At 42.4% G+C, this 15,402-nt stretch overlaps 1 protein-coding gene across 1 annotated transcript in view; it reads right to left on the bottom strand.

Annotated features, from left to right (window-relative positions):
• Window positions 1-6,767: 6,767 nt before the first annotated feature.
• The window catches only part of LOC119386100 (probable ubiquitin carboxyl-terminal hydrolase MINDY-4), a gene marked incomplete in the record, with an annotated part of 44,240 nt that continues 35,605 nt past the window's right edge, over window positions 6,768-15,402 (bottom strand). The window contains 3 exon segments of the mRNA XM_049413605.1: window positions 6,768-8,783; window positions 12,873-12,942; window positions 14,551-14,725. Of these exon segments, the coding sequence (XP_049269562.1) occupies window positions 8,735-8,783; window positions 12,873-12,942; window positions 14,551-14,725 (294 nt within the window).

The following is a 15,402-nucleotide window of genomic DNA, read 5'->3' as shown; positions in this document are numbered from 1 at the left end:
GCATCTGTGTGTTGATTATGCCTGCGCTCGCTGTCTCTCGTGAATGAGTTGACCATCAATCACGTCTTCAAAAATTGGGAGAAATCTAGAAGGTCTCTCTGGAGGACAATGCATACCTTTTATTTCCAGTTTCTTTAAAGATCGTGCACTTGTATGGGCAAAATGAAATTTGTCAAAGACTAAAGGAATTCTGTCAGCACCCAGTGACAAAATGTGGCAGAACAATCAACCAGCTTATCCTTGCATATCGTGAACATTGTCAGCTGGCCTTGCTCAGTGTGTGATGTCCTGTTGTTGAAGAACAAGTTTGTTAAGCTGAGCAGCATACACTGGGTTAAGTGGAGACGAGGATCCCAGGTTTCCTCAGACTTGCAGTGTGATTTCCTTGTAGATTTGTAGGTTTAATTGTGCAGAGTTATGGGCGTTGATGTGGCACATCTTTTCTTTTAAAATTTGTTTTTAAATTCCTATTTTCAGCTTGCAACAGAGAGAGAAACTTCAACAGCATAAATGTAAAGGGGTGAAGCGTGGCTTAGTGCCTATGGCCTGCTGCATTGTGCTGGGAAAGATGTTTGTGAGGGTAACAGATATCGGATGTTAAAAGGGCCCTGCAACCATTTCTTAGCATGGTCAGAAAATGTTGCCGATCGGTAGTCAAGGCTCCTGAGAACACACGAGCTAAACGTTATAGCGTAGCGTGCGTCCTGAAATTTACAATTCTCATCCAGCTAAAAATCTCTCGCTCTTCTCTCGACAAATGATGCCATAAACACAAAGTCCATGGCCATTGACTATTTCAGTGTCGTGAGCTGCATAGTTACCACGGCCGTTGCAAAATGCCGCCACGTGCCCGCGCGCATGCTCTCTCGATCACGTTGAAAGTAAGCCATGCACTTGAAGAAAAAGAAAAAAGTGCTCAAGGTCATGACCGCGCTGACTAACGAACGCATATTCTTGCCCCCTTGTAATCTCCCCCCTGCGTAGCTTTCAGTGCGCCCGCTAGTACGAAAGGAGAGAGAAAGCGCTTAAAGCTTGAGACAAACCCCTGTAACTCCGCTTGTACTTGACGGTATTTAAATTTTTGTGGCAGTCGATTCGCGAGGCAAGCTCTTGGAGGACCCCCGACAGCGAAGTTTTTGTTTGCGACTTTTTTACTGTAATTTGTTGCCTTGTGTCTGGTAATGCTGAAAGTTGAATCATAAATGCTCTAACGTATCTAACGTATAATGCTAACATAATTAATGCTAGCATTGTTAATTGTGACCAATTTTAGCGCCACTTCAAAACGCCCGCCTAAAATCGTAAGAAACTAACGCCCCACAGCGGGGAGCGCCTGAGACCACATACACTCGAGCTTCGGTGACACTGAACGCCCAGTTTTCAAATCGGGGAACCCAGCGAGCGGTGAAGAAGGAAACGATGTGAGTGTTTAGAGCGTGTCTCCCTTAGGAAAAAGAAAAGCATTCCTGGCGTAAGCAGCCAAAAACCACCATGAGAGCAGGCCCATCAACACAGTGAGAGGGACGAGGAACAATAGCCCTCGTCGGGTGCCAGTCATGGTTTCGTGTGTGCCCCGTGAATGTTCTGAAACGTTTACAATATACTATCTTTTATTTGTGGAACGTCACAAGGGGCCTCTGTCTACATCATACTAGTGGCGATGTCGCGAGGTGCTGAAAACTCAGGATGAGCACTTGCACTTGCTTTAAAACCGAATTAAAATATCTTAAAGGCAACATTCGTTAGTCATAATCGGTCGGAAGTGTCCACGCATGCAGGACCATCAAACAACACAAGAATCTCGAGTTTCCAAATTTGGTGTCAGGAGTCCTTTAATGAAGCCATTCAGTGATTACTCAGAAAAGTGTTGCAGGGCCCCTTTAATTGAGGAGGTTGATCGCTCTTGCTTGTTTTATAGCATGCGCACTTGAATCCACAAACCATATTGACCACTTAAATTGTTTTGATTATGGGTTCGAAACAGCGCGTAAAATATGAGGACACAGAAACAGACAGGACCAGGCCCTGATTAATCAGGTTAAATTTTTTAAGGGATGGTTAGCATGACTATCTACTATAGTTGGATACCACTTAAGAAGGCTGGAGTAGGCCCTGCCTAGATAACTGAAGCGGACTGCCTCCGTGACTAAGCAAATGGCCCTGGTCATCTACACAGCAATGTTCTCTCGTGACAGGGTCACTGGCTGTGCAGCTTATGGTGGTGAAGCTTTATTGTTTTGAAACTTTATTGTGTGCAGCTTATGGCGTCAATCTATAGTGCATGCTCATTAGTGCAGGCTTGTGTACATCCACCATTGAGGTGGAAGTGCTGCTGACTTCTAAAGTTGTACTCTACCGTAGTAGAAATATGCGAAAAAGCTGCATCGTGGAGCACTATGCAAGACACCTAGGAGGTGTTAATTTGAAGAGTACTGCACAATGGGCTAAGCATGGAAAGCATATGCACTATGGCATGGTTCATGTGTAGCTTCTGGGCAGAAATACTGTGCGTGGGCACATACAATTGGATTAGAATGTACAATGCAGAAACCCAGAGTGTGTACAGACATGTAGCCACCGCAGTGGTACAGTGGTTACGGTACTCGGCAGCTGACCTGAAGGTTGTGGTTTCAATCCCGGCCGCGGCAGTTGCATTTTCGATGGTGGTGGTCTAAATTTTCGGAGACCTCGACTACGACGTGCCGCATAATCATATCATGGGTTTGGCACGTAAAACGCCAGAAAGTAACGAAATCTAACATGAAGGGGACTATGAAATAGTTTTATGCATCAATAATTTTGAATTAATTCTGATTATACATCAATAATTTTGAGCTTAATTAAGAGCTCTGCATGTATAAATGTTCGCTTAGTATTAATTTTCATCAATGCTTTCATGTGTAACATGCATATTGGACTGGGAGGCCTCTCAAATTTTTTAAGCAGTGTGGGTGGTCCTCTGTCCAATAATGAACAGGTGCAGGTAGTACACCTAGCATGAAAAACTGGTATACTTTCATGGCAGATTCCAAACTGCACAAAGTAAGGATAAGCATCCTCACTTTAGTCAAGTGTGAAAAATATCACGGCATCTTTAATAGCAACAATATGCAAACAAATTGGCTTGTAATTCCAAGACAAGCAAAAGATGCAAAATATTTGCAATATTCAGCAGAGCATAGGGTCCACATGAAATTACAAAAGTGGGCTTGTATAAACATGTACAGAAAGTCGCACATGAGAAAGCAAAGGTGTGCGCACTCAAATTTGTGAATTTCAAGTTAACCCAAAGCAAGCCGGCATCAATCTATGCTGTTGCATGTTTCTCCGCGAAGTGCACAATAGGCGATCCTGGTTTCGTAATAGGAGACGAAAATTTCACAGTAATCTCCCATAATGCATCCTAAGCATCCATGCCCTGCTCTGAAAATACTTGAAGAAACTAAAGGCAAACATTGACTAGACGTAGATTGTCCAACCAACTTTTCGGATCACACACTCGGATTACGCCAAAAGGCTATTCTGTTGCAGAGGAAACTGTAACAGGCGTCCGGGTACATCAAAGCTGTTTTTTCAAACCGGGGCAATTACATGGCTAGCTCGTCATCAAACATGCATTAAACATACTGGCCTTTGCATTAAGGGGGTATTGGTACCAATTTTTTAATGTGTGTTTTTCTGTGCCATACAAATCCTGTATATACGGACTGCTCTGACCAAGTTTGAGATAAGACATTTTAAAGGGACACTAAAGGCAAATAATAATTTACGTCGGAGCGAAGCTCAATGTGTTAGAACGTCTAAAGCGTCAATCTTATAAACAGCAGTGCTCTACTAATCGAGAAATTAAGGTAAATGCAGGACACAATGTGCGCCACGAGTAGGGCATTTTGGAAATGATCCCGATGTCAAGAGTCCCAAGTACAATTAACCACCTTCCGTGCATCACAAGATGTAATAAAATGCTGCTTGTTCATTAGTTTGATTCATGGAAAAAAGGACCTCTTAGCATCACCATGGGGAACGGTGCGAGCGGTTCAAAAGTTCGTTTTCGCCAATCTGCGCTTCGCTCACGCAGTCGCATCTGATTGGTAGTTTCAATATCGTGTACTGTTGCGTGTGCTTGGCTCTCACTATTTTTCACTTTTGCTACTCTACTGCTGCTGCTGGCCAAGCTAAGCTCTGTTACAGTGAACTATACAGTTTCGGAGTGGTCCGTAGCTGCGTCTTGGCAAGGCTGATGGCCGCTGTTGCGCAAGAAACCGTACCATCGGCGGCCGGGCAGTAAAGGCGGGCAACCTTGGGCCTGGCAACTGCTACGTCAGAAGGCCTGTTCAGGCGGGTGATTTGAAGTGCGCTAATGCCGTGCATTTCCTTGGCATGAAACAAGCAAGCACTACGAGGTTTCTGGAATGCTCTTTCAACAGTCAACGTAGACTTAATATTTGCATTTAGTGTCCCTTTAACATATTAAATTTTCGTGCGATGCACCTACTGACACTGACAATGGCGTGACATCGAGCTACAGTACAAATTCTGGTGACTTCACGCAGCAGTATGGAGAGTTGGGATGTCAGGGTACAAAAACATACAAAATGGCCGCTCACTCATCGCTTTCTCAATTGTCTGCTCTTGCATGTGGTCGTAGGTCAGCAGACCCATTATGGCAGCAAGCGAAGTCGATCTTATGCTCCATTAATGCGCGTGCACGTGAATACAGAGTCAATATTTCCGCTTCACAAGCCCTCTTGCATGGTATTGTCACAGCCAGATGAGTCGCCTCATGACGTGTTTACGATGGGGTCGAATGCGAAAGAGTCGTTACTGTTGCCAGACTCGACAGACAAAATTTTGTCCATCGTTGACTGCACACTTGCTTGTTACACGTGCAGTGCGTGACAAAGTGGCTGTGTAAACACATATCTTGCGCGAGCACGTGACCAGAAGCATACACTGTTTTGTGACATGAGCATACAGAGTGCACTCATATTGAAACAGCTGCAAAAGACGAGCACACAGAAAGACTAGACAACACAAGCGCTGAACTGACAACTGAATGCTTTATTCAAGCGAAACATAGAAAGGGAGAAGAAGAAAGAACAAAAAATGCGCACGCAACCTATGCACATGACAAAGGACTACTCTAGTACCATCATTATGTCTTCTCCAAGTACGTTAACTCGCAATCAAGTAAAGAAATCGACGCTGCGCTGACACACGTGTCACCGTTTTTGCAGATAGCGAAGGCTTCAGCTATCTCTCTTATGCGAGAATCCGTGTGTCTAAAAATGGTGGTCGTGCGGCAGAATCCTGGGGTGCAACCACAGGCGGCACAGTGGGCAGACAAAATGGGAGAATGGCGCACCCTTTAAAGAGCTATGGTGCTCACGCAGGCGAATGTTGAGGCAGCGCCCCGTTTGCCCCACATAAACCTTACCGCATGAAAACGGAATAGAATAAACAACATTGTTTTTGCAAGGGACAAACGGCATGCGGTGCTTGACTGTGCACGCTGCCTCAACATTCGCCTGCGTGAGCACCATAGCTCTTTTAAAGGGTGCGCCATTCTCCCATTTGTCTGCCCACTGTGCCGCCTGTGGTTGCACCCCAGAATTCTGCCGCACGACCACCATTTTTAGACACACGGATTCTCGCATAAGAGAGATAGCTGAAGCCTTCGCTATCTGCAAAAACGGTGACACGTGTGTCAGCGCAGCGTCGATTTCTTTACTTGATTGCGAGTTAACGTACTTGGAGAAGACATAATGATGGTACTAGAGTAGTCCTTTGTCATGTGCATAGGTTGCGTGCGCATTTTTTGTTCTTTCTTCTTCTCCCTTTCTATGTTTCGCTTGAATAAAGCATTCAGTTGTCAGTTCAGCGCTTGTGTTGTCTAGTCTTTCTGTGTGCTCGTCTTTTGCGCTGTTTCAATATGAACGCAAACCAACTAGCCCAACTCTCCCTTTTGCTACAGAGTGCACTCAGTGAATTTTTCAGAGTGCACTCAAGGTTACCAGCACATTTTCTTGACTCTTGAGGACTTGGTCTTTCATTTGATGCAAAGAAAGAACTGAAAAGTTTCGTGTCATTACCCCTTTAATGATCAAATCTGTTAGTAAGAAAACTTTTTTAAGGATTAGGATACGCAATAACCCAATTTTTCACTTCAAAGGGCATGTATGCTCTATAGACCCAATTCCAATCCATGCCAAGTTTCCGCACCGTATAATTTCAAAAGCTCTTGCTACAGTATACACCATTAGTACGTATAACAATAATCGCACTTCCATAAGTGAAGGCAATCATTGTCATGTGTGAAGGGCTTGTTGCCTATGAGCTCATTGTAACCATAAAAATTAGTTGTGTGAAAGTGAAAAATCCACTTGTCCCCTAATTAAGGACTCCACAGTGAAAAAAAAATTTGCAGTGCCGATATGAATATGATCAGACAAAAGTCATACAACACCACCTAAAGCAATAAATAAAAAGACATAAGAGGGAGTAAAATTTGTTTTCTGATATCGGAAAATAAAAATTAGTTGTGTTGAAAGCTGAAAAATCCACTTGTCCCACTAATTCGAAAATTCGAAATGCATTCGTAACATAAAATAAGCTTCCACAGTGAAAAAAAAAATTAAATACACAGGCGATATCTGTGACGAGCGCCCCAACATATGATTTATTGCTGGTGCATCCGACGTCACGCTCTTGGCGATCATGTAACCGTACATATTCAATAATGCGGCCGTAACGTGCCGCAAACTCGTTCACTATGCGGGACCACTTCTGAAGAAAGACAGTGACCAGCGCCTCCTGCCTGATCATGTGGAGCAACTCATATTTCTTCATGATAACATCTAGTCATTACTTTCATTGTGCCGTGATATTTGCTTCTATTGTGATGTGCATTGTGCTAGCCTGGACATTGTGTTCTGGAGATAGCAGTGTATGTTGTGTTGCCAGTCAGGCTGTTACTGTTTTTTTTTTTTCAAATAGCTACATGTTAAATAAAATATTGTTACTGTGGAGGCATTTTTCCTTTGATATTCGATATTCGATTCGATATTCGAAGGGGGATATTCGTATTCAATTCGTATTCGAAAAATTTGATATTCGCACACCCCTAGTTAAAATACAAAAACTCTCAAGGCCAGTACACTATATCAAGGAGACAGAAAAGTGAAAAACAGGAACTGTCACAATAAAATCTCAGTACACAGTACGCATATAAACGCACATTAAGATGAACACTCATAGAAATTGACAACAGAAAATGCAAAAAAGGAATGTTGGCTAGCTTTATCAGAGAGAAATCGCAAGGGCCAGCTAATCACAATTTAAGTAATGGCTGCAATATTTTGCCCAGCTTGCGCTCTCATATCATCGGCACATTTACATTGTCTTACAATGGTACTCGTGTACTTTAACAATAGTGACTGACATCCCAAGTCAACAACCTTGAAGAGATCTCAACATATTACTGTCACAGAAGGAGAGCATGTTCAGATGACCATGCTTCTATCTGAAGCACTGTGGCTGTGCTCTGCAGAGAAAAGAATTCACAATGCCACAGTACAGAGGAGATCTAAGCGTTGCCTATTACGTTGTTCCCATGACTGAGATTTCTCAAACGTATTGCCTCTCAAAAGAGGCAAAAATATACATTAGAATCTCGGTAAACGGAAATGGTTTGCACTGAAACCCTCCCCAAGAGAAACACTTCTAAAGCAATTGGTTTTGTATTTGTAAAAAAAGCAATGCTTGTTTGGAAATGTAATTCGTGCATCTATGTAAATTCAGCGATAGATGTTGCAAGAAGCATTTCAGAAAGCATAATCAGCAATTCAAGCACCGAATGTACACATTATGCAATAAATACAGGCACCTTTCTTTATCACAATGAATCTGAGTAACATTTTCTCACACCGCCTGTCTTCAGTGAAAAGTGTCATGCTTCAAAAGTGACAGTCTGGCAAGTGAGCATTGCGTGCTTAATTCATAGAAAGTATCAACTGCAGAATAAACCTTGTGACTGCTATGCTAAAGCACCTTGTCTTTTCCTTAGTTTTTCTATATAATAGCAACTTCATTCACTTCCTGGTGTTTTCTCTTAAAAAAAATGTTAAGAAGGTGTGTATGACATATAGTGCTGTGCCCAGCAAACAAACATCTTGTTAAATAGAACACGTTTTCGGTCCCTTGAGATTCCATTTGATGGGGATCCTACTGTAGCTTTCTTTTTTGTTTTCTTCCCCATCCTACTGTAGCTTGTTATTGTCTTCACACTGCAATGTTCACAAACTTAGGATAAACGAATGGTATACGTCTCTACACTTGTAAAACATGTACGATAGAAAAAAAAGGAAAGCATTCACAATGCAGCTCGGGAGATCATACACAGCAATGTCATATGCAACATCAAGTGTGCCTCTTAAATACACACCAAACTTGAGCAGGTACAATAGCAAGCATCAAAGATGCTACATTCTGACTAGACCAATACATACTAGTATCTCTATATACGATACTATCTCGATAGCGATACATACTATCTCGAAACCACTTGGTATGTATCCTTGTAATAAGATTTAGCTAACTATACATGACAAGCATATTTATTATTAAAGCTCCAAATTTTGGTTTTCTGTTTCTATATAAGTAAAATAAAGGGAGAGAAATGAAACACATGCATCTACTGCACGAGGTGGAATGAATTTTCCAAGTGGGCAATGGCTCATGGCAATGGTTCGGCGTTGTTCCACGACACCGATGCACCTTGCCACCTGCAAAGCAAAAAAAGAAAAGTCTGTTGACAGTTGTAGATAAAAGCTACAAAATTACAACTGCAGAACTTTTGTTTAGCATTAATCATGCGGACAACCATCACAACTGCTGTTGACTATCCACCAAGCAAAGCGTTGGTATCAAACGCAGGTGAACTCCATTTGACATACATGAGTATGAGACTACCAGATATAATAAAGTCAATCCTGAACCTTTCTTGCCTTTGGCTGGTAATAAATATATGCTGATATAATGTATACTGGATACAACAAAGCTCTCTTCTAGCCAGATGCGACAAGGTGAGGCTCCAATGGCGCCAAACTGCTCCAAAAGAGAAAGGCAGCTACACGCTGCTCCAAACTGGGATTTCTGTTAGTAACTGCTCCAAACCTGCTCCAAAATGACACTGAGAAAATGTAAACGAGGAACTTTAACCATGTGACCAACTCTTAAACCCTAAAAAAAGAGAAAACAATCTGTATATACTATCATCCTAGTATGCTAGTATGCAGCTTTACTGGCTTTGATCTCATTTATGCAAAAAGAACTGGCACATCAAGCGTATAGCTCATTTAGCAGATTTCTTTTTCTTTCAACCTAACATGCAGGCTGTTTTAGTGAAATGTGGAAATGGCCAAGATTGCTTCAATCTCATACTTATTATCAACTGCGGCTTTGGCAACAGTAATATATATCTGACTGTGATATTCAGCTTCACCTGTTTGATCTCATTTCTGTTTCTGCCACAACTACTGGCACTTTAAATATATAGCTCATTCCACTGTTCAATCGATATCCAACCATCTTTTTAAAAAAAATTGTTCGTTTCTTGCAATTTATGAAACCTGTTGTCTGTGAAATACTTTCATAATAAATAATATTTATGAGACGCTTAGGCAATGTTATGAACTCCAAGAGTTGTATGGCGTATCTTGCCGGTCCGCTCCTAAAACACGAATAGCTGCTCAAAACTAGCATTTTTTCTGCTCTCCAAAGCAGCACTTTATCTGCTCCGAAATCTGCTACAGAAGGTAAGAAGTCGCTTCCATCACTGTTGATGTTAAGCTGCACCACACGACATAAAGAAATGACAGCCTCCAGCTCCGACGTATGTGAACGCAGAAACAGCGTTTCAAACCAAATGCACATGATACTCGAGCGAGGCAAAAGGCAGACCCTGTGCAAAGGTGTTGTGAAAGACACTCTGTCATGCGGTGACATCAGCAACTAAATATGTACACATGACATTTAGAAAAAAACATAGCGATAAACTTTCATGTTGTCCAAATAAATACCGATAACAGTGTGCCTGTATTACAGTGAACTCCCGTTAAGACGAACTCGGTTAAGACGAATTCTCGCTTATACCGAACAACACGGGACCATTTGTTTGGTTTCCCATAGACTCAATGCAAAAAAAATTCGCTTAAGATGAACCGCCCAACTGTACTCTTCTGTTAAGACGAACTTTCGCGATGATCAACAACGCTAGCGATTTTGCGAAACGAACACTGCAGTCTTGGTGGGGCATTCAGGCGACCGAGAAAAAGCAAAAAAGACGAAAAAAAGCACTTCCTGGAGCAAAGACGCGAAGCAAATCGCGACGCGGAGGTGCACGATAAACGAAAAAGACCGGTCAGCGGATAAAGCCGGTATCCCCTCTCACCCCCAACCTGTGGGTGGGGGAGGTGTAGGCTTTATCAGCAAAGGAAGCAACAAAAAGAGTGGGGGATTTACAACTTGGACCTTGGACCCCCAAGCCATTGCGTTCTTTTGTATTCCCCCCTGTTCTTCGGCTTCCCAGCTGGAGTACAAAGGAGAACAGAACAACACAAGAGCTTGGGGCCCCTCCGCCGTGGTCAGAGGGGCAAACGCAAGGGGAGTGGGGAGAAAAAAAAAAAAGAAAGCGACAACAGGAACAAAAATGGTCTGTGCATTACAATCGAGTACGAAACCGAAACCACGATCGCGGCGCACTCCCGTCAGAGGGGTCAGGTGCATTGTCATTGCCATCACACAATGGCGGCCGAGCACATGGCGGAGAGCATTTTGTGGTCAATTCGCGTTGGTTCGATTAGGACCTGTACGCGTTCTATCTGTTCCCAGTGAAGTGCAAATTGTGATGAGCCATTTTTATTATGAAGCGCATGACAAAGGAAGGCTATTTGCACAGTGATATAGCTGCGTCGTGTCTTTTTCGGTCGCGAGGCTACTTGTGACCGTGAGTAGCCCGATTGGGATATCTTCAGCTGCACGTCGATCAGGAAAAGTTACTACGGGCCCAAAACGGGAAAATAGCCGGACCTCGAAGAAAAACCTTGCAGACTTTTCTTAAGCAACTCAGCGTATAATGACTTTGTCAAGGCAACAGCATGCGACCGAGGCGTATCCAGAAGTGATCTTAGAGCCAGCAAAACAGGCTCACAGAAGAAAACAGAACTGCCAGGACAATAAATTTAACATTCTTTGAAGGAAAATTGTGCTTGTCTCTTAATTTTTTTCTAATCGTCAACATAGGAGTGTGTTTACAGTTTTATCATTAAAATGTGGTAGCAAATATCTTTACGAGCATTTTTATGTTTGAATCACGCGAATCGGGTGCTCGTAGATTCATGTAAATACTCTGCTTAAAGGCATAGTCTTTATCTAGATGAGCCAAATAAATGCTTTTTCTTGTCTTTTTGCCCCACATTGTAAGTCTGCCCCATTCAGTGTTTCAAGTAACATATTTGGATGCACTTGGCATGTTAGCATGTCTCTTTTTGGGGGCACTTCTGATAAGCCGAACTCCTGATAATACGAACAGATGACCGCGGTCCCTTCGAGTTCGTCTTAACGGGAGTCTACTGTATATAGAAGTGTGCCACGAGGCAGATGATTTTATTAGAAAGCACTAGATCTAATGCCACCATCGCTAGTAAAAATGTTTTATGTGGACAGCTTAAAATACAGTGGAAACATCTGGAAGACAGAAGCGAAAACATTTACCTGACCCTCAGTGGTACCTCAGGCCTAGCAGATTGAGACGACAAACAAGTGATACAAGTAACAATAAAAAACATTGTAAATACTTTTTCCTCACCATGATATAAGATGAAGTGAAGGCCGATTTTACCATTAATTTGTTGCTTTAACGGCTAGGGCAGCATGTAGCAAGAGTGAATTCAGATCGAATCAAGTGGCAAGGCTGCTGCCACATTTCTGTGCAATTTATGTGGTAGCCGGTGAAAGCTGCTGTATGTGGCTCCTTGTCTTGGCTCTCCTGAGTCCGAAACTGACACTCCGGTAGAGTGACCCGAACATACCTGGAACACTCTCCTTCTACCACCCAAATATGCTAGCATTTTTTAAAGTGCTTGAAGGTGACCATCCGAATTCGTACATTATTGGGTAAATGTCAGAAATTACTCATGTTTACACCAACATCGCTTAACCCACACAATTTTTCATCGCTAACTATTATTATTATCACACCCAACTTTTCTTGTAAAAAAATGCTTTCCTGCAGCTGCATCACAGCGTTATTGCTTATCACGGCATTATTGCTGCGCTTGCTAATTATGACTGCCTATGGTTTTTTTAAAATGTGATTCTAAATGTAAGCACGTGAGCATTTTTGCATTTCGCCATCATTGGAATGTGGCCACCACGACTGAGATCCAACCTGCAACTTCAAGCTCTACAGAACCATAGCCACACCACTGCTGTGGTGGGTCTTCTGCAACTGCGAATCATTCCTTCTGATACAACCGTATAAGTTTTCCTTGTTGCTTCAATCTACTTTCAGATGGACGACAGTTCTTGCTTTTCTCTGTGGAAGTGATTCAACGTATAAATTGCCATTGTAGCTCTGTGCCATCTTGATGTAGGTGCCAATGTTACCCGCTGAGCAATTATGTATGCCTATGTTAAACATTTCTGCAGAACTTATTTCGTTATTCGATGCTACAGGGCTTTGTATTAGATGCCTTCAACAACTTTTAAAGGGCTCTGATATCATTCACTATTTGCAATCTGCAAGCCAGTGCTCCAGTCTGAAAGCGCATCATGTCGCTACTAAGCGTGAAGAAACATGTATGAGAAGTCACCTTGTCCTGATGCAAAGCTCCAGAGGGGGTGTCATCACGACGTCCTCATTGCTAATGCCTGCCGTTGGATCTGCAACAAAGGAAACGCTCTTCAACCTTGGCTTTCAGGGCTCATAAGGAAGATATTCTTGTGGGCATGTCCTCAAAATATTGCAACATGCGCTCCTTTCTTTCCTAGTTTTATGGTACCGGCCCATTCCATGAGTAGCTACTGCCTTGCGCAAATCGTGCCTGAATGTCTGGGAACATTTCAGATTGTTATAGGATCTTCTGTTGGGCTTCAGCGCGCAAAGGCGAACAGCTGAGTTTATTCTGGAACTAATGCGGCCACCAGCGATAAGGCTCAAATGTTCAATGCCGCATGTATAAATGCCGATGCACCTCAAAGCAGATCAGATTATCGACGGCTGACGCTGTGTACAGTGTGTATTGCTTGTAGTTTGACTTTCCGTTTCTCGGGCACAGGTTCGCCCAAGTAAAAAGTTTCGTCTTAAACCCGCTGACTGCTGCCTTCTTCAACGTCACGACCACGTGACGTTGAAATACGAAATAATTAAGCATGTTGCTAACACAGCTAAAAACTTGAAATTTGGAATTGGACTAAGTAATGAAGACGTCGGGGTATCGACTGCTGAAAAGCATACCACTGGTCTGCCGGATTTACATGCTTTAAAGTTATTTTAGCACACAAATTGCAGAAAGCTGCAGTTGCCTAGCTTTTTCAAAAGAGAGCAAAAAAAAAAATAAAACAAGACACATCTTGCTACTAAAGTAGCATGTCAGTTACGATAACACCTTAATGCTGAACTATGAATGGAAGAATTATTTGTGTGCCTAAGGGCTTTGTAGTTTCGGAATGTGTAATCGAATTATCGATTCATAACAATCGACATGCAATGCTACATTTGAGACTGCATGCTGTACAAGGTATAGTAATTCAGCGACACAGAACAATAGCCAACAACATTCTATGAATTTCCTTCAAAAGGGTGCATGCGACTGGAAACAGTCTGAATCTTTTTTTGAACAATGCAGATGTTTAAGACTTTTGTGTGAACTCAGATTCATTTGATGCCTCTGATGTGTATTTACAGCTGTCTTCAAGTGAGAATGACAGTGGCAAAGAGACCATATTTTTTCTGAAACACAACTGATACTAACTAATATCATTGGCATAAGTTGTAACTTTAGTTTTAGATTTTTGGATTGAAAAACTTGCATTTCTGAAAATCAGCATTTGAACCAAAAGCTTGCTAATGTGTAAGACAAAATGAATTTGTTGCATTGGAATAGCACACGTATTTGCAGGTGCTAGCAGCTAACAAACAAAAACCCGCTGCTTTCCTGCTTTGTACCTCAACAAAACCTCCAGCCAACTCTGAAGGTAATCAGCCTGCTACATATTTCTTATTTCATTAATTAAGCCAGACACAAGTTGTGCATAGGTGAAATGCCAACTTGCAAGTCACTGTTGTTCCGGTTTGGTCCTTATTACTTTGAGTGCTTGCGATTCTTCTTTTTCTAGCAGCTTAGTATTTGCACGCTTTTGAGGTTTATAATTTGTGCACATTTTCTGGCGGTAGCAGTAGCTTACCGGAAACCACCATCACAACAAGCACTACGCCTATCACATTTTTCGATAAAGATGCAAATATTGTGCCAGGAATGATTCACACACCGATTGTCAGCCGTACTTCCTCCTCCTGCTTGTTCAGACCGTCGTAGTAGAAAAGGTCAAATTTTTCGTCTTCAGGCGCAAGGGCTATGAATGACTTTGAAAAGAGCACTGAAAAGTGGCTCTCACTCAGCACGATCCAGATTGGGTACTTGGGATCCTTGTAGTATGAGCCAACCTTAGAAGAAAGAGGAAGCACATCATGTAATTTACTGCACATGTAAAATGTGTCACTGTAGAGCTATGATATAACAAAAAAAAATGTAAGCATCGGTAAGAACAAACCTTATACCCTGGTCAGGACAGGGCAATTTAAGTGCACTTTGAGGGAGCGCACTTCGCCGCTAGTGTCATTCGCACACTGTCACACGGGAATGCTTAGTGCCACTCGCTGCAAAGTGCACTTGCCCACGAGTGCGTTCACCGAACTCTCTTCGCGGCGCCGGAGTGTCTAGCCTTGGTAGCAGCGGCTCGAGAATAAATACCTAAATCATTATCTGAAGTTGAGTTCATAGCATAGCATTTTTTAAACTATTGTTTTTGTTATTAGGAATATCTTTATGCATTAAAACGTACTATACCACAAAGAACTACTTTGCTATTCTCGCTCTCGGGCAGTTTACAGCCACAACCACCAGGGGCATGCCCAGCACACGTCGTGCAATGGCCACAGCTGCTGCATTTGTATGTAAAGTTTATTTTAAGGGCTGCTTATAGCTGTAACACCTTATTACTTAAAAACCATTGCCTAAAATAACAAAGTTCTGTTGCACTACTGAATTACCCATCGCCATTACCATCATTTCCAAAGTACACTTCCCTTTCTTGTGTAGCAGCGCGCCGCCAGAGTGACAT

Source organism: Rhipicephalus sanguineus, chromosome 3 (assembly GCF_013339695.2).
Source record: "Rhipicephalus sanguineus isolate Rsan-2018 chromosome 3, BIME_Rsan_1.4, whole genome shotgun sequence".
NCBI classification, from domain to species: Eukaryota; Metazoa; Arthropoda; class Arachnida; order Ixodida; family Ixodidae; genus Rhipicephalus; species Rhipicephalus sanguineus.
This window is presented reverse-complemented; position numbering and strand designations above follow the sequence as displayed.